The sequence below is a fragment of the Elgaria multicarinata genome, chromosome 1 (assembly GCF_023053635.1).
Source record: "Elgaria multicarinata webbii isolate HBS135686 ecotype San Diego chromosome 1, rElgMul1.1.pri, whole genome shotgun sequence".
In the NCBI taxonomy this organism is placed as follows: Eukaryota; Metazoa; Chordata; class Lepidosauria; order Squamata; family Anguidae; genus Elgaria; species Elgaria multicarinata.
The window spans coordinates 9959964-9986778 of record NC_086171.1 but is presented as its reverse complement, the minus strand read 5'-3'; the positions used below and the strand labels follow the sequence as shown (position 1 = coordinate 9986778).

Here is a 26815-nt window from a genome sequence, read left to right as displayed (position 1 = left end):
CAGAGAGTCAACTCTGCAGAGTGTTGGTTATCTCAGTTGGTTAATTTGGGGAAATAGTCAACCATGGGGTGGGTTTTGTCATCTTCTTGGCCCGCCGCTCTGACCATGTCACTCCACTTCTGAAATCTCTTCATTGGCTTCCAATTCACTCCAGAATCCAATATAAACTTCTCCTGTTGACCTTCAAAGCTTTTCACGGTCTAGCTCCTGCCTATCTCTCCTCTCTCATCTCACACTATTGCCCCGCTCGTGCTCTCCGCTCCTCTGATGCCATGCTTCTCGCCTTCCTGCCCAAGGACCTCTACTTCCCTTACTCGGCTTCGTCCTTTTTCTTCTGCTGCCCCTTACGCCTGGAACGCTCTTCCAGAACACTTGAGAACTACAAACTCAATCACAGCTTTTAAAACTCAGCTAAAAACTTTTCTTTTCCCTATAGCTTTTAAATATTGAGTTTGTTCTGACTCTATACTGTTAGCTTCACCCTACCCAGTGCCTGTTTACACTTCCCTGTGCCAGTTTACATTCTCTTTCCCTCCTTATTGTTTACTACAACTTTATTAGATTGTAAGCCTATGCGGCAGGGTCTTGCTATTTACTGTGTAATCTGTACAGCACCATGTACATTGATGGTGCTATATAAATAAATAAATATAATAATAATAATAATAATAATAATAATAACCAATCCTTGACCACTCAACAGACAGTTGACTACTTAAACCACCATTGGATATTGTCTTGTCTGAACCCAGCCAAAGAAGAGCTCATAGTATGTAGGAACACTGCAGCTAGAACTGCCTGCCAGCTTTTGAACGGGATGCCCTTGGGCCAGCAGCTGCCAGATCTGAGGTTAACCAAGTAAGGTACTTAGGGTGACCATATGAAAAGGAGGACAGGGCTTCTGTATCTTTAACAGTTGTATTGAAAAGGGAAGTTCAGCAGGTGTAATTTGTATATATGGAGAACCTGGTGAAATTTCCTCTTCACCACACCAGTTAAAGCTGCAGGTGCCCTACCCTCTTTTAAATCTGGTCACTCTAGTATTGCTCCTGCACTTTAACTGTTGTGATGAAGAGGGAATTTCACCAGGTTCTCCATATATACAAATGACACCTACTGAAATTCCCTTTTCTATGCAACTGTTAAAGATACAGGAGCCCTGTCCTCCTTTTCATATGGTCACCCTAAAGGTACTTCCGTGGATAAAACTCTTCAGTGCAAAAGCAGGATAACAGCAGCGTGATACAATAAACAGAAACACCGTTGCCCACTGCCTCCCTTTGTCCTTGACATCAGACTCCCCAACCCGGTGCCCTCCAGATGTGTTGGACTGCAGTTCCTATAATCCCCAGGCAGCATTTGGAGGGCACAAGGTTGGGGAAGGGCTTAAAGCAGGTTCTCTCCTTGCTGACCACATTTACTTTAACTCCTCTTACCTCCGCCTCCTTAGTTGCGTTAGGATATGACTTTAAAAGCTAAGAAAAAGCTGCCCCTTTTTAAATTTTTAAATTTATTTTTTACCAAGAGGTTGGTTTTTTTACCCAGTCCGGATCGGGGCCCTAGCCATGCCGGATGTGCGTTTTGGAGGAACTTTTAAGAGCTAATTTTACTCCAGAATAGAGTAGAAGAGTTACCCTGCCTGCGCTGATACTGGAATCAAAATGAAAAGAAGATATAGGGGCGAGACGCACATCTAAAGTAACGCCTGTTTCGGGAGATGAACCCTTCCAGGGCGGGAGGGGCCGAAAGGGCAACCCACGCCCTTCCCCAAACGTTGCAGGGATCGTGTCCGCTCCTCCCTCTTCTGCATCGGCTCCAGCCTCGGAGGCGACCGGCGCGCAAAGGTGGAGCTTGGTGCCCTTGCTTGGGGCATTTTCCCGTAGGTGGGACGCGCGAAGTTCTCGGCCACCAAACTTCCTGTTGAACTCGCCCGGGCGACAGAGAGGGTCGCGTCTGCGCCGCTTCTCGGGTCGACGCGGACCACTGAGGCTGCTGAGCGATGGGGAAGCTGCTGGCGCTGGCTGTCGTCGGCATCTTGGCCGCCCTGATCGGAGAAAGGCTGATGGCGTTTCGGTAAGACGCGGGTGCTGTCGCGCCACCCTGGTGTGCTCCGGAGTCAGTCCCGCGGGGTCCGTTGGGGCGCCTGATCTTGTCTCATCCCCACGGTTTGACGAGGCTTGGGACGCTTCACTCTGCACGAGATCGGTCTGCTTCTGTGTTAAGCGTTGCAGCCTCTCATTGGCCCGACCAGCGGGTGGGAATCGGTGCATAGAGGAAAGCGCAGGCTATAACAGTCTCCATTGTGCTACTGATAAACATGCTTGGGACCTGTGTGGATGCGACTAGTTTGGTTTAGTCACCCTCGGTTTTATCAAGCCCTGCATCAGCAGTACAATCCTATGTATGCATGTTTACTTGGAAGTTCTGTCCCGATGTGTTCGGGGGGGGGGAAGGGGGAGTGTGACTTTCTCTTAGGTAAATACGCCCAGATGCAGCCTGCCTAACGCTTGCTGAGGCGTACTTAATCAGCATGAAACGGCTTGGAGTATGCATTCATTGCATGTTTCGAAGCAGACGCAGTATGTTTAAGCCTTGTGGGTATTGGTCTCTGCATCAGGTCCGGGTTTAAAAAGCATGAGCTGTTAATTCGACGCGTGATAGAAAAGGAGCGACGCAGCAGCTTCCCTGGCTCAAAAAGTGGGTGTGGGGGCAGGAGTTTAAAGAGGGGAGAGTTCATAATGACTGAATTGTTAGGCCCTGGGAAAGTTGTGTTCCTTTAATTAGATTATATTCTAATGATTAGAATATAGTTTGGGGCGTGGAGCAGGAGGAAAAGCAGCCCCAGTCAGCATGGTCAGTGATTGGGGATGATGAGTGGTGTAGTCCAAAACATCTCGAGTGCATTAGTTTGGTAGAGGATTATAATGAAGGCTATCAATGGTTACTAGCCTTGATGGCTAAATGTTACCTCCAATATCAGAGGCAGTATGCCTTTATACACCAATTGCTGGGGAACTTGGTGGGAGGGTGCTGTTGCACTGATGTCCTGCTTGTGGGTCCCTGGTTGACAGCTGATTGGCTACATTGGCCTGGTTCAGACAACACGCTAAACCATGCTGCTTAACCACAAAATGGTTAAGGGAATGCATTATGCATTCCCTTAACCATTTTGTGGTTTAGGGTGTTGTCTGAACCAGGCCCGTGTGAACAGAATGCTGGACTGGATGGACCCTTGGTATGATCCAGCATGGCTCTTCTTTGTTTAGCGATTGCATGTTGATTCTGGGTAAGATTTAGGGTGCTTCCACGCAAAGTTTTTCGTTTCCTATTACTCTGCCTCATTCATGGAATTTTACCAGTGGTTCTGATGGACAATATCTTCCATTTGTAACCTTCATGTCTTTTCCCATTGCTTCTTCCATCTTTTTTTGTATCACAAAGGGGTCCTTCCAGACAGAGGGCTTCTAGCACTAGCATTCAAAAGGCATTGAGAGGCTCTTCTGTCTTGTCCTCCTTAGCTGATTCCCCACCCCACCCCCGCCCAGGTAAGACAAAAGATGAAAGAAGCTGTGGGAAAACATGGGAGGGTAACAAATGGAACCCAGTGTTGACATGTGGATCCCATGTATGTATTGTGTAAGGGAGATTACACAATAAAAGCCTTGTTTGGAAGCACACCAAAAACCTGTTAAAGAGGGAGAGGCAAATAGCTGCACAAGGCCTTTAGCTTATAGCACCAGGAGCCGTCTGTCTGGAAGCACTCTTGTGATGCCATTTCAAGCTTCGACCCCACACAACAGGAGTGCTGCCAAATGGAGGGTCCCAAGTGCAAAGGATCTGAAGGCGTTGTGAAGCTCTTCTGTCTTTTCCTACTTCGTGGATTATCTGGACCTTCTGTAAAATTCTGTGACTGAGGCAGGGTGATGGTGCTCTCAAAACCTTATGTCTAGAAGCACCACAGGCACCTTGGCAGTTGTGTCCAGGCATCCCAGGCCTGCTGTGGGCAGCAGTGGTGTAGTGCAGCCGGGTCTCACAGGGATGCCACGCCAGAATTTCTTTTATTAGCAGGGAGGCTGATGTCACCCATCACCCCCTCTCAGAATTCCCTGCTCCCTCTGCGCTAAGCTGTAACCCCCACATTAGCTAGGGGGAAATGAATTTTCCCACTAACAAAATATTGTTCCCTGTTGAGTACATTGAGGTGGCTTGGTCATGAATGGGTGAATAAGATCCGTCAGGTTTGCAAAAGACCTGCTCCTGATGGGGATGGGTTGTTGATATGGGTCAACCCAACCACCTGAACTTTTGGCCTCTTCTTGGGAGCTGTTCCACCTATGGGGATTGTCCTAATCAGTGCCTGCACTTCAACATTTTCCATTACACCACTGGTGGGCAGAGAGGGAGGGAGGGAAGGAAGGAAGGAAGGAGGAGGATTGAGGTTCTCTTCAGCCCTTTTCAGGCATCCTATAACAAGAGTATAATAAACACGTGAGGTAGGGAAGCATTCCAGTCTGGCTCACCTCCAACATCATTTATGTCACCTGCTACTTGTGGAGAGTGACTTTATGAAGGGGAGAACCTCCTGTATCCGTGGAGGTGCCCCACACAATTTTGAACATTTCCGGTATCGGAGGCGGTAAGCCTATAAAAAGGCTGTACTCTTGCTGAGAGAAGAAGGTTGTTACATTTAACCTCTGGTTGAGGTGTAAGCATAATTCCTTCTGACTTTGAAACGGGCATCTATTTTTGGAATATGAGCAAACATTGTGCTAATTGGACAGTTAATTGGATGGAAGAGTGTTGTAGTCCTCTGGGTTGGGTAAAGAGAGAAGTCTGTTTATTTGCCTTTATTTTCTCCCTTTCTGCGTCTGCAGATGGTTCACTCTGTGGTGCTCTTCTTGTAGTTGGACCTTAACATTGTTTGAATAGCAAACCAATGCCTCAACATTTATTTATTTATTTATTTATTTGAAGTGTTTCCTCCCCCCGCTGTTTAGCCAGAGTGACAGACAAAGAGCAGCGGCTTACAGTACAATGTACACCTGTGAATAGCCCATGGCAATCTCCCTTTCTGGTCTGACCAGATAGCATAGCTCACAAAATGGCGGCGGCTGTTCCCGCCATACAATTACTTGATTGCAAGTGTGGGGAAGAAGGCAACAAAAGATCCTGCACCTAAACACGTTTGTTTTAAAAGAAGTCCATTTGTTGTACTTGGAGCTTACTTCCATGTGTATTTAGGTTGGTTAGGCTGCAGTCCTATGCACACTTACTTGAAAGTAAGTGCCACTGAATTTAATGGGACTGAGTGGACATGTATAGGATAGCACTGTTAAAAACACAACCCTGTGCATGTTTAGACAGAAAACATCTGGCATGCTAGCTGGGGAATGCTAGGAGTTGTAGGAGTTTTTTTTCTGTCTAAATATGCATAGGATTGTGCCCTGAGGCCCTCTTTCTACCTTGCATTATTACACGTGGCAGAAAGTGTCTTCTGAGAGAACAAATGTGTTTTAGGCGCTTGGCGCTAAATAGCCAAAGACAGCGTAATGTTTTGCTTTTGCGGACATGGCAAAAGTATGCCACAACTGTTAGGCTTGAAAGGAAAACTTGGGAGCATCATAAATGTGTTGTTGTCATGGTTGGAAGCAGGATATTTCAACTAGTAAAGCATTGGTGATTTGAGGCCAAGTCGTTTTGTCGAAAACTCCAGAGGGAATCACTTCGGCGGCCTTATGGTTTACAAGTAGTACGCAATGAACTGCATTATTTGTGCAATTGCCGAGAGGGTTAATGCAACAAGTTAGACCCAGTGTGTATTCAGAGGAAACAAGACCCGAAGCTTTGTAAAACCCTTCTTAGTGGATGAACTGTATTGAAGCACAATAAATACAATGGGTCTCCGTGTGCAGTTACTGAAATACAAAAGAATCTGCTTAAAACTGTGAAGAGAAAACATTCCTTTCTGGGGGAAAGAATAAAGGGGTGGCAGCCAAAAATTCAAACACATTTACATGGCGTGAATCCCACTTTGGCTGCAATCTTATACACTCATGGGAGTAAGTTCCGTTGAACTCAATGAGGCTTACCTCTGAGTAGACACATAAAAGATTGTATTGCAACTTCCAGGGAAGCTTGTATAACAGGGGTGGGTCATATGTGGCTCTTCAGATGTTTTGGCCTATGACTCCCACCAGCCATAGCCGGGGGTGAGGGTTGATGGGAGTTGTATTTATTATTTATTTATTTTATTTATTACATTTCTATACCGCCCAATAGCTGGAGCTCTCTGGGCGGTTCACAAAAGGCCCAGAGATCTGAAGGCTGTATACCTCTGCTGTATATCAGCTCAAGATAGTGCCCTGGTTGGAAATGTATTACAGAAGGCTTTACAGTCATTTGTTCAGATTCTTTGTTCTCTTTGACATATTTGCATTTGGGTAAGAGCACTCTTCAATGTAAGCCTGCTATGTTGCAATCGTACTTATGCAGCAGTAAAATGGAGAACTTGAAAAGCGGGTGAATCTAGCTGCTATTTAGATGCCACAGGGCGATGTAGGAAGGATAGCCATGGTTTGGTCTCTGCTGTCTTCCGTTTTGTCCTCTTTCTGGCAGACTGTTATGGAGGAATCCCTAGAAGAAAAGTTTACTACTGCATCTTTATTGGGACTTCCTCAGGCATTCTTGCTTCAGCTACAGAGAGACTATGTGGAATGGTTTACAAATGTGCATCCTTCAGCTTCTGTCTTGGAAAACTTTGCTCATGTGCAAGTGTCCAATACCGGATTGGATCCAGACCTCTTGATCCACAAGCAGAAGGGCTCCTTCCATTCTCAGAAGTAGCCCGGATACTGCAGGAGTTCCCACTGGGGGGAAGGGCTTTTTCCCTGCAGCCCCCAGTGCTAGTTCCCATGCTAGTCTGGAGGGCTTCCCAACCTCCTGGAGCAGATTTTCGGGGCATACGGGGCTGCAGGGTGGAGGAGGAGTGGGCAAAAATGTCCTCTCCACATTGCCTCCAGTAATTTGCTGAATTCTGCTCTGCACAGCTCTGGATCCAGCCCACTGCATTTGAGGTCGTGGATGAGTTTTATGTCTGGTCAAGTATACTTGATCTGAAGCCTCCTCCCCCTCCACTGCCCTGCTTCCATGTAGTGTACAGTTTGCTTTGCTTTATTGATTCATCTGAACACAATTGCTTTGCAGGCATTTTCTGTGGGGCTCTTCTTTGCTTCTGGCACATCCTGATTTGGATTGCGTAGGCTGAGAGTAGATGGTCATAGATTTTGCTCTGGTCCAGGTTCCTGCAACAGCAGAATTCTCTACACGTAAACCAATGCTGATAGCTGTGCATTCAATTTCTTCTTAAAACATCTGTGGAAGCAATTCCACAAATTGTTCCATTGTCTAGAACTGAGATGGGCCAGGAAGTGTTTCTGGATGTTCATCTTAAGCGCATGATTCGCTAGGGAGATCTCCTGTACAAGTCCCTTAAAATGAATGGCGGCTGAACGCAGAGCATAGAATCATAGAATAGTAGAGTTGGAAGGGACCTACAAGGCCATCAAGTCCAACCCCCTGCTCAATGCAGGGAGCACTGGCATGCATTTCAGCACCGCTAGATGTCTTCCCACTGGGTTGAGCCCTAGCTTGTGTCCTTGCCCACCCCTTTGCTTTGGCAATCTCTTTAAATATTTGAGAAGTTTTCTTTTAAACATTTGTTCGATCAAGTTAAACATTTCCCCATTCTTTTCAGTGTAATGTGTTTGAAATTCATGTTTCCTCAGAGTCAGTGTAATGTAGTGGTTTGAATGAGACTGGGACACAAAGGTCATTGGGTGACCTTGGACCAATCGCCTTCCTCACAGGGTTGTTGTGAGGAAAAAGAGGTATTATCATATCCATGTGATGGCACCTGAGTTCCTTCAGAGGAAGGGTGGGGTATAAATATGATTACATTCCCCTTTAAGTTCATTGGGATTTATTATTATTATTGTTATTATTATTATTATTATTAATCATCCTACCTTTTGCCTAATGATGGGCCTCAATGCGGCATTACAAAATCTAAAACATATATATTAAAAACCTATAAATAGAAATATACAAAAGTTAAGAATATATTAAATATGTTCCAATATTAAAACATTTAAATATTTAAAATGACAATTCTAAAAGTCCTTGGCACAGGTGGAGGTTGTACTTGTAAGTAAAGATGTGAACACTTGGGGGGAAACTGGAAAACAGAAAAATTCAGCAAAAACAACCTTCTTCAAATTTTCCATAAAACACTCAGGGTGGGGGGTGGAATTCAGAAAAAAACAGTTTGGTTGTCCCCCCCCTTAAAAATCTAGGGTGGGGGAAAGAAAGAGTTTTCTTCTTATTCTTTTCATCTTCCTGCTTCTTCTCTCCCCCCCTCCCCCCCCGGCCTTCATATCTGTACTCCGAAGTAAATATACATTAGATTGCAGCCATCAGTGTTTTTCTTGCTTACCTCTGAATGTTCTCTAGCTGGTTGTCCTCTCTCAGAATGGGAGGGGCCGATAGGGGCAGCTTGACTGGTGCTGAAATGTAGTAAATGCATCCCAAAATGTACATTGGCGTCAAACTGCTAATTATTTGGGGCCTTCCGCTTCTCAAGATAGTTCCAATGTGGCCCTTCATGCTGTCTTGAGTGCAGTGGGTGCAATTCTTTGGCATGACACAAACAGAAGTTTGTGCTGCAATAGGAAAATGAATGCCCCATCACTACCAAGCCTTAAAAGGACTTATTAATGCACTCTTGATGCCACGATATTTCACTAAAGCAAGGGGTGTGTGGCTGCTTGTCTTCCACCAGCTGGGAGGATGAGGTGTAAGAGGCAGGCAGTCATTATGCCTCCCCTTACAAGCTTTCATGGCCTTCAAAATATGCTTTGCTGCATGGCACACAGTAGCTTCCTTTTGAAACACTGATCAATCAGTTCTGATGGTGGTGTTAGCCCAATTGAGGAGTGGTAACAGGGTGGCTGCTGGGTGTCTTCTTGTACCGGTGCTGGAAGCTTAGCACAGAAACTCCTTTGTTCTGCACACCAGGTTACAAATACTTGGGAAAGATAAAGGCAGCAGGGGTGTGATGCTATTACTGCATGTCCTAAAATGATTATATCCTAAACTGTTCCTCTTAGAAGTCATTGGCCTCCTGAGACCTCTGGGTCTCCTAAGAACATAAGAATCATGCTGGATCAGACCAAAGGTCCATCTAGTCCAGCACTCTATTCACACAGTGGCCAACAAACAGGACCTGGTGCAACAGCAACCTCCCACCTCTATTCCTCAGCAACTGGTGTATATAGGCTTATTGCCTCTGATACTGGAGGTGGTCCATAGACATCAGGACTAGTAACCTTCTCCAGGAATTTATCCAACCCCCTTATAAAGCCATCCAAATTGTTGGCTGTCACTGCATCTCCTAAAAACAGTTCATTGAACCTTGAAATAGAGCAGTCTTCCCCAACCTCATGCCCTCCAGATGTGTTGGGCTGCAATTCCCATAATTCCCAGACAGCATGGCCCATTGGCTGGGAAATATGGGAGTTGCAGTCTAATCTATCTGGTGAGTACCAGGTTGGGAAAGGTTGAATAGAGAGTCATGTTAGATTTTCGTTATGGAAATGCATGGATGACCTTTGTACGTGATTAGGTGTTGGATGATTACTATTGTTCTTGGCTTTTGTTGAAGTAGTTTTGATATGAAATGGTACAGATTATAGCAGAGTATTTAAGTTTACAATCCTATACCAATTTATCTGGGAGTAATCTATCTATATAAATAAAAATGTAAATGTTCGTTTGTTCCTAATCTAAAATCTCTGAAAGTTCTTCACCGATTGCTTTGAAATTTTGACACAACGTTGCATTCGAATACGCGCGTGTTTTTATGTAATTATATTATATATGGGGACAAAAGTGTGTCTTAGAATCGAAGAAATAGGGTATATAAAAGCCCAGAGGCCTCCTCCAAGCCACTTATGCAAATAGGAGAGAAGTCATTGTGACATCACCAACCAGTAGGCCAATCCACTGCCTCTGCCTTCTCTCCTATTTGCATAAGTGGCTTAGAGGAGGCCTCTGGGCTTTTATATACCCTGCCTAGCAGAGGGGCCAAAACCCACTAACCTCCTCACTACACCTGTGACAGGTAAAAACATTCTTTTTTTGAAAAACATTGCCATCTGTTGGACGTAAAAGCAACACATGCTATACTACATATTGTACGATTCCATTTCAGTGTTTCCAATTTTCTGCGTTTCAATTGAAATATTTCATTAGTTTTTTAAATTTTAGCTTTGTTTTTTAGTTTGTCTTTCTTCCTTTTTTAATGTTTTGCAATCTAAAATCTCCAAAAGTTCTTCACTGATCGCTTTGAAATTTTGATGTTAACTGCTTTCTTCACGTTATGTCAAAATGACGCGTTTGCGAAAACACTGCTGTATTCGGAAGTGCCTACGTATTGCACATGGAATGCGAGTAGAAAATCATTTGAACGACGCAAACGAGGAGAGCGAGTCGACGGACAACCTGGCGTATTCAAAGAGACTACGATAGGCAGACTGTACACCGTGCATCCCAATCAAGATGAATGCTTCTTTCTTTGCATGCTGTTGGTAAATGTGCCCGGTCCAACGTCTTTCCAGCAATTGAGAATTGTCAACGGCATTACACATCCCACTTTCCGCAGTGCATGTCAAGCTCTGAATTTATTGGAGAACGACCGACACTGGGATGTATGCATTAATGATGCGTACAACACGTCACATCCAAATCAAATTCATGCATTGTTTGCCATCATATTGACCACCTGCTATCCTTCATCTCCAACAGAGTTATGGGAGAAATATAAATCGCACATGGCTGAAGATATTTTCCATCGAATACGCAAGGAAAATTCAAATATGAACATGGATTTCACAGCAGAAATCTACAACGAAGCGTTGATAATGATTGAAGATTTGTGCTTAGAAATCGCGAACACAGTTCTCAATCAATTGGGAATGCCATCACCGAATCGATCTGCTCCTGCTTCGTTCGATGTAGAATTGTGTCGTGAACAAAATTACAACACGGGTGATCTTTTGTCGTATGTGCAATCAAATATTCCTAAGCTAACGCTTGAGCAAAATGGCATTTACGATCAAATAATGCAAACTGTCAATAACGGGGTTGGAGAAATCTTCTTCTTAGATGCGCCAGGAGGAACTGGTAAAACGTTCCTAATTAGATTGATTCTGGCAGCAATTCGATCCCAAAATGACATAGCCTTAGCTCTTGCGTCGTCCGGAATAGGTGCGCCATTGCTACCAGGTGGAAGAACTGCTCATTCCGCTTTGAAATTGCCATTGAACATGCAATTCATTGAAACTCCCACGTGCAACATTTCCAAAGCATCCAACTTAACAATATTATTCAGTCTAACATTCAAAGCTAGGCATTCACATACAAGTCCGTCGACACTGTTGTGGAAGCAGATGAAGCGGTTAATTATCCAACAGAATTTTTGAATTCACTCGATCTCCCAGGGATTCCACCGCACGTATTACAATTGAAAATCGGCATGCCAATTATCATGTTGCGAAATATCAACCAGCCAAAGCTTTGCAACGGCACGCGGCTTGCAGTAAAAAAATTACTGAGCAACGTCGTAGAAGCAACAATCTTGACAGGACCTTTCAAAGGTGAAGATGTCCTCGTTCCTCGCATTCCTATGATTCCAACGGATATGCCATTTCAATTTAAGAGATTGCAATTCCCAATTCGATTGGCGTTTGCAATCACCATCAACAAAGCTCAGGGCCAATCTTTAGAATTGTGCGGTTTAGATCTAGACACGGATTGGTTCTCACATGGACAATTATATGTTGCGTGTTCTAGAGTCGGCAAACCAGACAATCTCTATATCTGCACAGACAATGGAACAACAAAAAATATTGTATACCCACAAGCATTGTGAAATTAAACATATTAGAAATGTGCGCTTTCTCTTTTCTTTCTTTTCCATTTAACCAGACTGAACCACAGCAACGCGTGGCCGGGTACAGCTAGTTCCCAATAAATTCAATGGGACCAATTTTGAGTAGACCTGTACAAGACTGCTCTGTAGGACTTAAGGCATTCCTTGATATAACATTACTGAAATAAACTGATATTTCGGAGGAAATCAACAGAACCTGGGAAGCGTCCCATTTAGAATGAATCATTCCTAGGGGATGAAGATGTGTAAGTCTTTCAGATCATCCAAACTGGGCAATGAACAATGATAGCGAAGAATTGGGCAATGAGTCTTCAGTAGGATGCAAGGAAAAATACATGTACCAAAAGTCCTTGGGAGAGGAACACAATGTTTAAGTGTCTATATGCAATTACTAGAAACCTCTGAGCTGAAGTATCAGTTCTGGGGATCAACAACAAAAGAATTTTCATGTCCTACTGGTGGCTTCCTGGAGACATCTGGTTTCCCACTGTGGGAAGCAGAATACTGGAGCACATGGTGTCCATGTGCAAGTGCCAATGATGTTGCACTAGCATAAACCAAGATCAGTAGTACTTGCACAAGATCAGCAGTACTTGCTAGCATGATGGGTTTTCTGGGAAACCCTTTGCACTAGTAAGCACTATTGATCTTGCTCAAGCGCATGGCCACCATTGGACCCTTCCCCTTGTCTGATCCAGCAGAGTTGCGTTTATGTTCTTAGATATTTTCCATTTGCTATACTATCATTTATCATTTTAAGATGTTTATGCTACCTTTCTCTTGCAGACATAGAACGTGCGCCTCACGGGAATTGAAACCAAAGCGGCTTCCAAACTGTCAACTTATTAAAGGAATTGGTAGGTCTGTTGCGTGCCTGATTTGAATTGGTATCCTTTGAATGTCATTGCTGCATGTTTAAGCTAGTTGGACTGGAAATTCCGCGTTCTGGAAATTCCACATTCTCAGTTAACTAGAGACATGTTGTGTGGTAATAATGCATGTGAGACTGCAGCCAGTGAAAGTGGATGAATGTTGGAGCTGGAGAAATGTTTTTCCCTCTTGGGATTGGGCAAGTTTGGTGCAACAGTTGCCGGCCTCACTAGAGATATTAAATTTCCGGAAATTTTGAAGCCATGGAAAAAATGTAAAACAGAAATTTTTGAAAAAAATGAAAAAATGTATTATTAGCACTTTTTACAGATTGAAAGTCACTTTACTTTAGGAACAAAAATGTAATTATGTACAAGTTGGTTTGCCATAGAATTATCACATTTAGTATATTAAAAGTACAGTGTACTCTAACAATTATTACAAATTGAATTTACTTTTTAATTTTTTTAAAAAAATTGCTACAAGCTCCTGAAGTGTAAGGAATACCTGAACTGTAAGGAGCCTCTTTGGTTTTGCCAGTTTATGAGGAGGCAAAAAAGAATTAAAAAAAAAAACCCAGAAGAAACCATCCACATTAGTAACAAAGAAAATTATTTATGTCTCTGCTAGTCTTCCACAGTGTCAAGCAGACATAAAGCACCCATTCTCATAGAAAAACTGATATCTTTTTTTTCCAATTTTTTCAATTTTTCAGAAAAAAACAAAAAAGTCTTTTTAAAAATGTTTAACGTTTTGTTTCCATCCCCCCACCGGGCCTTCACATATCTAGGTCTCACCTAAAGTGAGACTTATCAATTAAATCTTGTTTTGTGACAGTTCCTGTGTGTATGTTAATATTGCATGTACCTAGGGATCCTCACCCTCTCAGTGTTCTCAGACACATGTTTAAGTGGACTTATTCTAACCGTTTTCCATGCTAATTATGGGACATACCGAAGTGTGCACAGTAGCTGTGTTTATCGCACAAAATATTTCTTTATTCCATTTTTATCCTAGCTTTCCTCTGAGCAGTTCAGGGTAGCATACATGGTTCTCCCACCTTCTTCCCTCACAACAACTCTGTGAAGTTGGTTAAGCCAAAAGATAATGACTGGTTCAAGGTCACCTAGTGAGCTTTGTAGCTGAGTGGGGATTTGAACCCAGGTCTTCCGACTCCTCATCCTGCTGCAAGCATAGCGCTGCCCAAAGTGACCTGTTACTATGGTGAGCTACGTTTGGCACGATCAACTTCGCAAGTACAAACTTGTTATATAAGAAATCGTTCTTGCCAATAACAAGACACTGAGCTATTTTTTCAACCACTTTGATTTGTCCGGCACGAAACGCTTTCATACAGATTGATGTGGAAGTGCCCTATTTTTGGCAAAACCTAAATAATTGATGCTTCATGAAATAGTGTCAGAATTCCCATGCCACTTATTTCAGAGGGTGGCATTGCGGGCACGATGAGTTGTTCTCTTTCTGGAACACAAAGCCAAAAAAGGGAGAGGTTTGTGAATGACAGAGCCTGTAAAGAAGGGAACCGAGGCCGTGTGCTTTGAATACCAATGTAAAACAGGCATTTTGAGAGATAGTTAAGCCCCTGGTTCACAAGTGCTGTGACCCAGCCCTCCTTCCCAGCCAAAGATTAGTCAGCTTTGCAGTCCTTCGTCTTACTGCATTTGCTTCTTGCAGGAGGGATCTCCGTAGCAACGGAGACTTTTACAGTTTGGAGTCGCAGATAAGAGAATTTATCTTTGGGCAGCTTGTTGCCTGTGAAATTTTTCCCCGTGATAGCACATCCCCCTGTTAGAGAAGGCGAAGTTTTTATGGGATGCATCTTTTGTGTATGTGTGCTGTGAACACAGTTTTTATAGGATGCATCTTTTGTGTATGTGTGCTGTGTGATGGCCCCTGAAAATGTTAGCATAGCTGAATAAGCTCTAATTGTCCCTGCAGAAAGAGCCAGGGGCTCCACTTTCCCCAACACATCTGTAAATTATGGGATATAATTCTACCATTCTTGTTGATTTTTTCACTCCTTCATGTCCCATTATATAAGACCATTAAAAAACCATACACAGTAGCTACATCTCCCAACTAAAGGCTTTTAGTAATAAGAACATCACAGTTGCCTTAACTATGTGGTACATGGAAGTGTATATATGGGCAAAGGCCAGTATATCTTTCTACTGGTAAGAAGTAACACCCTATTCCCTGTCTTCAGTCTGCAGGCTCCATTGACCTCTGTGGAACGTGTTGATAAAGATGCATTGGGCTAAGCTGTAAATAAATAGCGCCAGTGGGCTTCAGTTGATGAGTTAGGAAGTTTCCATACACTGAGTCAGACCATTGGTCCATCTCATTCAGCATTGTCAACACCAGGGGTGGGCAGAAAGAAATCTCCAGAAGGTTAGGCATTATAAAAAAGGGAATTGAGAATAAAACAGCCAGCATCATACTGCCTTCATACAAATCTATGGTGCGACCACACTTAGAATACTGTGTACAGTTCTGGTCACCACACCTAATATATATATATATAATAGAGCTGGGAAAAGGGCAGAAAAGAGGAACTAAAATGATTAAGGGGCTGGAGCATCTCCGCTACGACGGAAGGTTACATCAACTGGGATCGTTTAGCTTGGAAAAAAAGGAGGCTAAAGGGAGACATGATAGAGGTGTACAAAATTATGCATGGTGTAGAAAATGTGGATAGGGAGATACTCTTCTCCCTCTCTCAGAATGCTTGAACCCGGGGTCATCCCATGAAGCTGATTGGTGGGAGATTCAGGACAAATAAAGGAAGTACTTCTTCACACAGCGCATAGTTAAATTATGGAATTCACTACCACAAGATGTAGTGATGGCCACCAACTTGGATGGCTTTAAAGGGGGGGTTGGATAAATTCCTGCAGGACAAGGCTATCAATGGCTAGCAGCCCTGGTGGTGATGTGCTACCTCCAGTATCCGAGGCAGTAAGCCTGTGTGCACCAGTTGCTGGGGAACTTGGGTGGGAGGGTGCTGTTGCACCATGTCCTGCTTTGTTGCTCCCTGGTCAATAGCTGGTTGGCTGCTGTGTGAACAGAGTGCTGGACGAGAGGGACCCTTGGTCTGATCAGCATGGCATTTCTTATGTTTTGGACTTCAGCCCCCCAGCATTCCTGACCAATGGCCATGCGGGAGGTGTTTCTGGGAATTGAAGTCCTAAAACTCTGGAGATTTTCTGCACAGCCTTGATTCACACTGACTTGCAGTGGCTCTCCAGGGTTTCAGACAGATGCTTTCCCCTGACCTATCTGGAAGTGCTGGGGATTAGACCTGGGACCTTTTGCACAGCAAGCATCTTCTCTAGCACTGAGCTTTGACCATTTCCCTAAAGTCGTGACCCACAACTGCATAGGCTGCTTCCAGTCATTAAAAAATGACTGTGTGCTCCATCTCTCATGGATGTCTCTGCTCACGCTCGTTTTTGTCCCCTTTGCAGAGGCTGGCTCAGAAGACATTGACATACTTCCAAATGGCCTCGCTTTCATTAGCTCTGTAAGTCTTTCTCTTCCATCTGGAAAGTTGTATTTGAGTTTATTGTGCACGGAAGGAACGGTTGCAAATTGCAAGCTGGATTTATTTTACTTTTTTACAGTGTAACTTTAACCATATCTGTAATTTGATGCCACAATACCCATAATGGACTGTCTGCTAAAGAATGAGAGTATGGGTCTGAGTTAGTTCATCAATTCAACCAGGCTTGCATGTCCTAGCCGGACACTTTTTAAAAACAAGGATAGTAGCCTCTTCGACCAAGCAGATCCACCAGCTCGCTTCTCCTGACTGCTAGCTTGCTTGGTTTCTCTGCTGGCCATGGAGGAAAGGGCTTGCCTTCCTTCACGGCTAGCACAGATATACAGTGGGCTGGCAGAAAAGGGATGGAGCAATTCCTCCCTCCTTTGCCAACTTGCTTGCTCACCAGGATAGAATCGCTAGTCACTGGTGGCGACTAGGCTAGTGGTTAAATTCAAGGCTGAACTGAATAGATTTGTGAGTTGGTGCTGGGTATGCCTGTATGGGTCAATGTGGGCAGAGTTCCTCAGGGTCCCCCCAGAGCTTCATGTGGCTGCCTGCGCATCTCAATACTTCATGCCGCTACTGCATTTCTAGTAGTGGCCTTCACTGATAAAAGTACTCGATCCTCCCAGAGTGCAGGACACAGAATAATGGGCTCAAGTTACAGGAAGCCAGCTTCTGGCTGGACATCAGGAAAAACCTCCTGACTGTTAGAGCAGCACGACAATGGAACCAGTGACCTAGGGAGGTTGTGGGCTCTCCCACACTAGAGGCCTTCAAGAGGCAGCTGGACAATCATCTGTCAGGGATGTTTTAAGGTGGATTCCTGCACTGAGCAGGGGGTTTGACTCAATGGCCTTAAAAGCCCCTTCCAACTCTACTATTCTATGATTCTGTTGTGCTGGTAGAATATGTATTTGCCAAACAATATAGAAAGAGAGGAGGTAAAAATGAAAAGAGTTCCAAAGGACTGGTGGACCCTTGGGTACCTAAATTGAGGAACTATGATACTTCTTGCTATGAAGTGTGAGCAGGATCAATATATCTTAGATATACTACAGCAGCCTTCCTCAACCTGGGGCGCTCCAGATGTGTTGGACTACAACTCCCAGAATGCCCCAGCCAGCTCTGGCTGGGGCATTCTGGGAGATGCAGTCCAACACATCTGGAGCGCCCCAGGTTGAGAAAGGCTGTACTACAGGTAAAGCACATCAGGGTCCAACTTGGGTTCACAAATTAAAGGCAAATTCTTAATCGTATCTCTCTCAATGGAATATTCCTGTGACAAAAGGCCTACTTTATTTTGTTTCCAAGGGTTTAAAATATCCCGGTCTACAAAGCTTTGCCCCGGATAAAAGAGGGAAAATATTTCTGATGGATTTAAAGGAAGAAAACCCTCAGCCAGTTGAGCTAAAATCAGCCGTGGCTTTGATCTGGCGTCTTTTAACCCTCATGGGATCAGCCTATACGTTGGTCAGGGTAAGTAGATCTGCCCATAAGCAAGGGTTATAGAGTAAGGAATTGGAACCTGTCACTGGATGTCCCCAGTCCCCATGTTCTTAGCTTTCCAACTGGAGTCAGACAGTCACCTTGGCTGGTGACCATGGCTTTGAAACATGCTCTCAGGGTGGTGCTGTGGTCAAGTCATGTTTGTTTGTAGGGTCAGTGGCCGAATTTTCCCCAGCCTTTTAAAGCTACTGATTAATCCAGAGGATGCAAGGGGTCATGGCTTCTCATCCCTTATTCTTGTGTGGCCCAGAGTCCTGCTTGTTATAGCATGTGCAAAAGGGTAAATGGATGATAAGATGGGAGAAGGAAGAAGTGGGAGAAGCCTTTTCCTGAGCTGAGGATGTTTCAGGATTGGACCATACTTCCCAGCAAGCTGAAGTTACCCTCCTGGATCATTTGACTAAGGAGGTAATTTGGATGTCAGGAACACATTTGCCTTTGCCTGGAATTCCCATGTTTTGGACAATACAGAAGGGTAAATCTTCTCAAGTAGGGCAGAGGACACAAAGGTCGTGAATGCAAAGTACAATCAAGGTGGGCAGCTTAGCACATTAACGTCAGGATCCTTTTGCTCTGAGCTCCCATGGGTCCCATGCTCATGCAGCCTTTCCCAGAACAAAAGACATATTAGGCACTATACAAACCATCACAAGTGAGATTCTCACCAACACCTCTGCTCTCCACTTCTTTGCCCAGAGATCCTCATATTCTCCACCATGGTTAGCAACTATGAAATTATGTTTCAGAATCACCGGAGGAGGAGATTCAGGAGAGGCTCTCTACTCCCTCTCCCAGATACATGCTGGGGCTGAAAATGTGCATCCCTGACCTAAAGCTTTATTGCCTGCTCCCCATAGACCTGTCAAACAACCTCTGCATGACAGACCTAGGTTGCCAAGCAGACTATGCCCCAAGGTGTGAGTCCTAGACCACCTGATTGGGAGGAAATGCTCTACCATTAGATTGGGCCTAGAAGTCCTTTCCCACCTCCTTACTCTGGATTGGTGGATCCAACTCCCCCTTGTCCTCTTTTCCTAAATCTCCAAATTCAGTGTTGTGCAATGGAAAATTATCTTCTGAAGGTTCATGTTGACCCTGCGTATTTGTTGCATGTAAGAATGATCATGGACTTGAGATGTGGTTGAAGGCTCAATCTTATGCATGTTTAGATAGAAAAATGTCCTACAACTTCCAGCATGCCCCAGACAGCGACGCCCAGAGTTGTAGGACTTTTCTCTGTCTAAATATGCATAGGATTGGGTCCCAAGTTAGTTAGAAACTGTATTTTTATTTTGTTTGTTGTGCCCTTTGTTTGATCTGTTTACTGTCTGTTCACCCTCCTTTTCTGGTCATAAATAAATCTTTTTAACTTGGCTGTGGAGCTTCAGCTGTTCGACTTTATAAACTCACCTTCCTCTCACGTGAGAAACTGGTTTTTTGTGCTACAGGCATGAAGGAATGGGAAGCTGTGCTAGATTTAACCCATGGTGATGAAGGAATTCTGGCTACTCAGTGTTTTCACCCTGGATTTAGTGATTTTCGAACCTGGGCAGAGCTTCCAGCCCTGGGGTTATGGTTCAAAGGAAGTGGTGGCAATGAATTTTCAGGCAGTTGCTGTCTTTGGATGTATTTAGGAGCCAGCTGTGTGTCAATATCTCACCACATACACACATTGAACATATTGGGGAGTGGTGGTATGGTGGGCTGCCTACACAACACCAGGAGCAAGCCAACAGTGTGGCTACAGTCATGATACGCAACCTTGTAACTCATGAAGGGGGCTTACATTAGGTTGCATGGAAAGACGGCAGATCAGTGGATCTGTCCTCTTATTCCACCTTGGGTTCCTGGGGGGTGGGGAAGGGTTGCAAAGGTGGAAACATGTTCTTCACATGTAGGACTCTCCACCAGTTGCAGTAGAAGATCACTAGATACAGGGAAATATTTAAGGGCATCTTTATTTTGCCATATAAGCCCTTGAAAAGGCAATTGTGTTCCATTGCAAGTTCTGTCAAACTCACTCGCCTTCACTTTCCCTAGATGATGCGGTCTACCTCTTTGTTGTAAATCATCCACAATACAAGTCAACGGTGGAACTCTTTAAATTTGTGGAGGATGACAATTCTCTTGAGCACCTTAAAACTATCAAACATGAGCTCCTGCCAAGGTATTTTGTAATGACCCATGTTTGGGGTTTGTGTTCGGTATGGGGAGGAGGAAGGTATTTGCTTAACGTATATAATGTTAAGGTAAGTAGGAGGGGGAGTTGGGAGATGCATGGAATGCCAGTTGGGGGTGGGATGGGGATTTGGTCTGTTGACAGTTGGAAGAGGATGGAGGGAATTAACTGGGGGGAGGGGTGGCTTTACAAGGTCTCTTGGCCTTTACCCCAGACTTCAGCTTACTGTGAATTTGTTTTCATTGTTCCTCAAATAAGCAGGGTCTGTTGTGAACCTTGAGCAATTGTCAGTGAAACCCACATTTAAAGAGTTTGAGCAACTAACCTGATACCTACATAGTATGAGTAACCAGAGTAAGTGTGGCAATATACTATCAAAGGAATTCTTCCTCTGTTGACTTTGAGGAGTGCAGCTTAATGTATATAAGGCCTTTTGCAAAATATACTGAACATCCATTTAATACCTCTAGGGTTGGATCCAGAATTAGTCATAATTTTCTTAAGTCCCATTGATTTTGGTGGGTCTACTCCATGTATAATCTATACTGTCAAGTATGAGCACTAGTATGTTTGAATGAGATCAAAAATTGGATACAGCTTGTCTGACTGGACCTGCTCAGACCTCCTTTGTCATATTACTACTACTACTACTACTATTACTACTACTACATTTGTATCCCACCCTATATCACTGGGATCTCAGGGTGGCGTGCAGATAAAACACATAACTATACACAGCTAAAAAAAGTTTTTAATTGTAAACAAATTAAAACCAGTAGAAACAATTTTAAAGCAATAAAACAATTAAAACTATGTGTGACCTTGGTGCTTTCTGACTTCAGCCCATGAAATGATCTGTGGCAGCTGTGTGTAAAGAGATTTCAATGTCTATACAAAGTAGACTAGGCAACTCTTTACTTTTTGTTCTAGTGTGAATGACATTGTGGCTCTCGGCCCCGACAGTTTCTATGCCACCAACGATCATTATTTCACAGAGACCATCTTAGTGTCCTTGGAGATGTTCCTGGGCTTGACCTGGACAAATGTTGTCTACTACAGCCCAAAAGAAGTTAAAGAAGTGGCTGCAGGATTTTACTCTGCCAACGGCATCAACATGTCACCCGATGAGAAGTAGGTTTCTTATTGATGAAAGCTCTGCTCCCATAATCACCACCACCGCTGGGTAAACGAGTGCAGGGAGAAGGGAGCGGCGGCTGTGACTGGCAGTGGCAGTGGCATGGTGCCATGGCTCTGATGGTGGTGGCGGCGACGAGGTTCTCAGCATGTGTCCTGAAGGCAGCAGGGCCAACAGGTGATCCCCTGCTGTTAGACCTGCAAGGCCAAATGGCCAGACATTTTCCTTGCCAGTTTTGGAATGCGCTGCAGGAAAAGTTCCAAAAAGTGCAGGCTTAACATGCCCACAGCACACCTTCGGTTGTGTGGACAAAAGAGTTCATGGTGGTTCTCAATTGGTCTCAGTATTAAATTATCCCAGGGTTGTTGTTTTTTTAGAAAAAAATGTAAACTAACAGGTGTTCCATTGATGTGAACTATTGCTGTTTTTCTGTTTGACTTATTGCTCTTTAGAGTTTCAAACTCTGATTGCCAAACTAATGGGGCATTTGTTTTCCTGAAATGTAATAACTAAGGCACTAATGTCATACTTGACATCCACCTTAATGTGAAAATGAAGTGATGGCTGATTTCTAATTGTGCTAAATCAGTGTGTGAATGCTCAGAAGTTAATGAGGAGAATTAAAAGAACTGTTTCTGAGAACAGGGAGTGAAATGTGTGTGTGGGGGGCCCCCACAAACATCTGAACTGGGCCTACTTTTTCCTCTTGGCATAAAGAAACATTGGGCTCACGTGCACCTCCCCTTCATCACCTTCTTCATCGAATCAGAGTTTGCTGTTACATCCGAAGCAGGTAAACTATTCTTTATGCAAATCATATTTGGGCTGAATTTGGATGTAACAGTAAACTGGTTTGCCGGGAAAGAGAGAGTGCATGAGCCTGCAGGATCTTTCTGTTCCTCCATGCCAGCCTTTCCCAACCTGGTTCCCTCTAGAGGTTTTGGACTGACACCTCCCATCAGACCCAGCCAGGTGGCCCAATGGTCCAGAATGATGGCAGTTGTAATCCAGTATCTGGAGGGCACCAGGTTGGAGAATCCTGCTTCTTACCATAGTTTAAGAACATGCTGCCCCAACACGCCCAATAGTGTAGCTGAGGTGGGAAGCGAGGATGGATAGACAGAGACTGGGTTTGGATGACATGATAACCAACCGTGGGTTAAACAGTCAACAGTTGGTTATTGTGTCATCTGTTGCGACTTTTCCACATCACAATATGTCCAAAATAACCAGCACAAATGACCATGCAGAGTTGATGATCTGAACAACTGTTGGTTATCGTGTTGTCTATTTTGTCGCTCACCATTGGTTATTTTCGGCAATTGTAGGGTCCCCTGACAAGGGTGACCAAAGTGGCTGCTGCTGCTTTAGTCCAGCCGGCAGAACTCGCAATGGCTGATGGGATGCCAATGGGAGGACTGAGGGTGGGGGAAGAGCGGGGATGTGTCAATCAAACATGCCGTTGACTAATAGTCAACTCGATGCTGGCCTTAGTCCGCACCATGGTTGATTACAATCAGGTCATGTGGGGAGTTCCCCAGAGACTTGTTTAATAGGTTTCTCAAGATCATAGGTAAGTGTTTTCTTGCTGTGAATTTCTTGCTGCTTATAGGAGTAGTCCAGTTAACATCCCAGGGATAAATACCGTAGGGTCAGTTTCCATAAGTAAACTACTATCTTAGAAATCTTCCAGTAATTTCACTGCTGGAATTTAGGAGGAATATAAAAATATAGTATTTTTTCCCAATCCTACTGATGACACTGATCTTACAGATATGGTCACTCTCTCTCCCCCTCCCTCTTACACACACACACACACACACACACACACACACACCACAAATTAAAATTTCTTAAAACTTTACCCTAAATTACTATGAGCATCTTAACTATCCAACTTGAACACCTCTTATGAATAAGTATATGAAAAAATTCACTGTGTTCCAAGCCAACATTTGTAAAACTGGAAGACCTTCATAAAAGGAAACAAACTTTCAACTGTTTTATTTCATTTTAAGGTACCTCTACGTTGCCGATCTGCTGGGTCATAACATTCATGTCTTCGAAAAACATGCTAATTTGAGTTTAACTCCTTTAAAGGTAAGCTTTGGCCAGTTTTGGAAGAGAACTGTCCAGGTATGGTCTGCATATCTGAAATAAAGCAGGGATGTTTGGTAATGCCCCCTTCTCTCTCACACACACACCAAGTAATATAATTATTTGTGTAAGAACATGAGAATAGATGGGTGCACATTAATGAATTAATATTGTTGGTGCTTAGGAATTCTGTTGTGTGTTGATGCCAGTGAGGTGTTGGTGACATTCTCTGAAGGGGAATGGGTAAAATACCAGTGGGTCCCCATAGGCAACCCCTGAATGGGTAAAATACCAGTGAGCCCCAAAGGCCTCCCCTGAATGAGGATGGAGCAGCTTTCAGGGACCTCTTTGCCTCCCTGGAATCCTGCAGGGGTTGTGAAACCTACCCACCCTGGTGCCAGAAGTGGCTGTGCAGCCAAAATCCAAGCAGTTCTGGTGATAAATAAGGCACACAGGGTGCAGCCAAAATTGTGTTCTCCATGTTCTCATTCTGCAGAGGAACAGGGCACAGGATCCCCACATGCTGTTTCTCTGTAGAAACAGTGATTCTGCTGGAAAATAAAGCATGTGGGGATTGTGCACCCTATTTCCCAGCAGAATTGCGGTCCCGACAGCTTGCCAAACAGCGGGGAATTTCTGCTGGAAAACAAGGCACTCGTTCCATGTGCAGCTTGTTTCCTAGCAAACTTGTTGGGATTTCAGCTGCACAGCAACGGCAGCGGCAACTAGAGGGGTGTCAGATCTCTGGGTGATTTTTAGCAGATCGTGAAGACTCCTAGTTGCTCAACCACCAAAGCAGCCACAAAAAAGATTCACTTTAGGCAGCTGAAATTAAGGAAGCACAGAGGGAAATCAGGAGTAGATTTCTGTGTGCAAGTGCTGTGAGCTCATTGCTGGGGGCTGAATGCATCTTTGTGGGTGGAGCAGGTGCTCTGCTGCTGAGTTCTAAGGGGATCTCAGCTATTGCCCCATCCCAACCCAGCCATTATTTTGCACTTGGTTCTTGTTGATAGATCTTGGGGTCTCTAGTAAAAAGCAAAAGTATTGTTGGAAATATTTAGCTAGATGGACCAATGCTTTGAACTCGGTATAAGGCAGCTGTGCTCCTAACAACCAGAGTTTTATGGATGTACTCAAGGGGCTTGTTCAGACAACAACACACTAAGCCATGGTTAGGCTGCTAACCTTTTTGCAGCAAACAGTTAGTGAGCATGTTTAAACCATGGTTATGTAGCCACCATAGTTAGGAATGATTCACACAACATGCTAAGCCATAATGTTTAGCTCAAAATGCTTAACTACCATGGCTTAGCGTGTCGTCTGAACAGTATCAATATAATTATGTTTCAGTTTAACTGCAATAAATGCCCCCTGTCTCCCTTCCAGCTGAAGGGAGCAATAAATGTCTATTGCCTTCTGTATCAGAGGCAGTAAGCTTATATACACCAGTTGCTGGGGGACATGAGCAGGAGGGTGTTGTTGGCCTTGTGTCTTGCTTATGGGTTCCTGGTCAACAGCAGGGTGACCATATAGAAAGGAGGACAGGGCTCTTGTATCTTTAACAGTTGTATAGAAAAGGGAATTTCAGCAGGTGTCAATTGTATGCATACAGCACCTGGTGAAATTCCCTCTTCATCACAACAGTTAAAGCTGCAGCAGCTATACTAGAGTGACCAGATACAAAAGAAGGCACCAGGTGCTGCATGTATACAGATGACACCTGCTGAAATATCCTTTTCTATACAACTGTTAAAGATACAGGAGCCCTGTCCTCCTTTTCATATGGTCACCCTACAACAGCTGATGGGCCACTGTGTGAAGACAATGCTGGACTAGATGAACCCATGGTCTGATCCAGCATGGCTCTTCTTATGTTGTTACGTAGTAGCTATGGGGGAAATAATGGATTTCATTATTACATACGGCACTTGCAAGCTTGACCTCTGTGTTGCTTGGTTTTTTCTGTGTTGTTTAGGTGTTGCAGTTGGACACTCTAATTGATAACCTGTCGGTTGATCCATACACTGGAGACATTTGGACTGGCTGTCATCCCAATGGCATGAAATTGTTATTTTATGATCTGGAGAACCTTCCTGGCTCAGAGGTTAGTAGACATTATTTGGGCAGGGTGGCAACTTTCTAACCAGGATAAATGAGATGGTACCAGAATCTATGAGTTCTTATTAAGATGATCCTGCCCAAAATTTGATGGGACGTTCCTTTCCAATTTTCTGAATTCCGCCACCCACAGTGGTGCAACAGAAAGGGAAAGAGCTTTGTCTCTAGTTACCACCACCATCTGTGGCATGCCCTTCCCAGGGAGATGCCCGTGGAGTCTTCACTTCATACGTTTAGACACCAGGTGAAGAACTTCCTCTTTCAGCAGGCATTTAATCTTTGATCTGTTGTTCTGATTATTAGCTTTACTGCTGGCTTTTTAGTATTTTGATATTTTGCATATTGTGTTCCTCATTTTCAATTTTTTAAAATGTGTTTTGGCTTTTTATGATTGCAAAACCACCTTGAAGGAATCGGCTGGTTGGCTGGTATATAATAAATAAATGATGTTTGGTTCTTTGGATTTCTTCTTCTTTGCTTCTATATCTCCTGAACTGTTGACAGACCAGACTTGTCTCAATGTGGACTTTGAAGTCCTGGCAGCAGGCTTCTCGTGGCTGATAACACAGATTGCATGTAAAGATCAGGCTAGCCAATGTTAATATTTGCTACCTTTCAGGTGCTTCGCATCCAGGGCATCCTTTCTGAGAAGCCTATGGTCACCCAAGTGTATATTGATGATGGGTCTGTAATTCAAGGGAGTTCGGTGGCTACCGTGTATGGCAAGGACCTGCTTATTGGCACTGTGTTTCACAGAGGACTTCACTGCCGGCTGTAGCTGGCTCAATGTGGACTTTGACCAAGTGGAAAAGGTTGGTGTCATCTGAGCCAAACTTCCTGCCACCTGCCGTTCTGGACCAGCTAACTTCAACCTCTGTTTCAATAAAGATTAACCTGAGAGATCCTGGCCCCTTTTATACCTCTCCAGAAGGATTTTTATGATTTATTTTTTAAATGCAAAACAGTGATCCTGGAACAAATGTTAGGGATTGTATTGCACTACAATTTAACATAAAGCCTCAAATTATCCCTACTTTCATAAAGAAACAGATGCTGTATTGCTCTTCCTTTCTTTTTTCTGATGAATATTACTCAGGTTGGAGGAAAATAATGAAGCTCATCTGTAATGATCCATTGATGCTAGGAGCATTCTGCAAATGTGTGTGTTGTTTCTTCTGGGAATTCTCCTTAGAACTTCCATCAGCCATGCCTAAAAGCTCCTGAAAACACTTAGGGCCTTGGGCCTTTCTTTTTACCTTGACTCATTTACCTTGTTTTCCATTTTCCATTGTTAAGGAAATCTATATACTTCTCAGTTATGCATTTCTGTATAGA

At 43.9% G+C, this 26815-nt stretch overlaps 1 protein-coding gene across 1 annotated transcript; it reads left to right on the top strand.

Moving 5' to 3' along the window:
• Positions 1 to 1799: 1799 nt before the first annotated feature.
• On the top strand, positions 1800 to 26380 carry LOC134396558 (serum paraoxonase/arylesterase 2-like). Its single transcript, XM_063123078.1, is given in 10 exon segments — positions 1800 to 2073; positions 12794 to 12864; positions 16366 to 16421; positions 17757 to 17853; positions 17856 to 17921; positions 19992 to 20118; positions 21061 to 21261; positions 23284 to 23365; positions 25338 to 25466; positions 26100 to 26380. Coding segments are annotated over 10 exon segments (1062 nt in total). The 5' UTR covers positions 1800 to 1999; the 3' UTR covers positions 26259 to 26380.
• Positions 26381 to 26815: the final 435 nt, after the last annotated feature.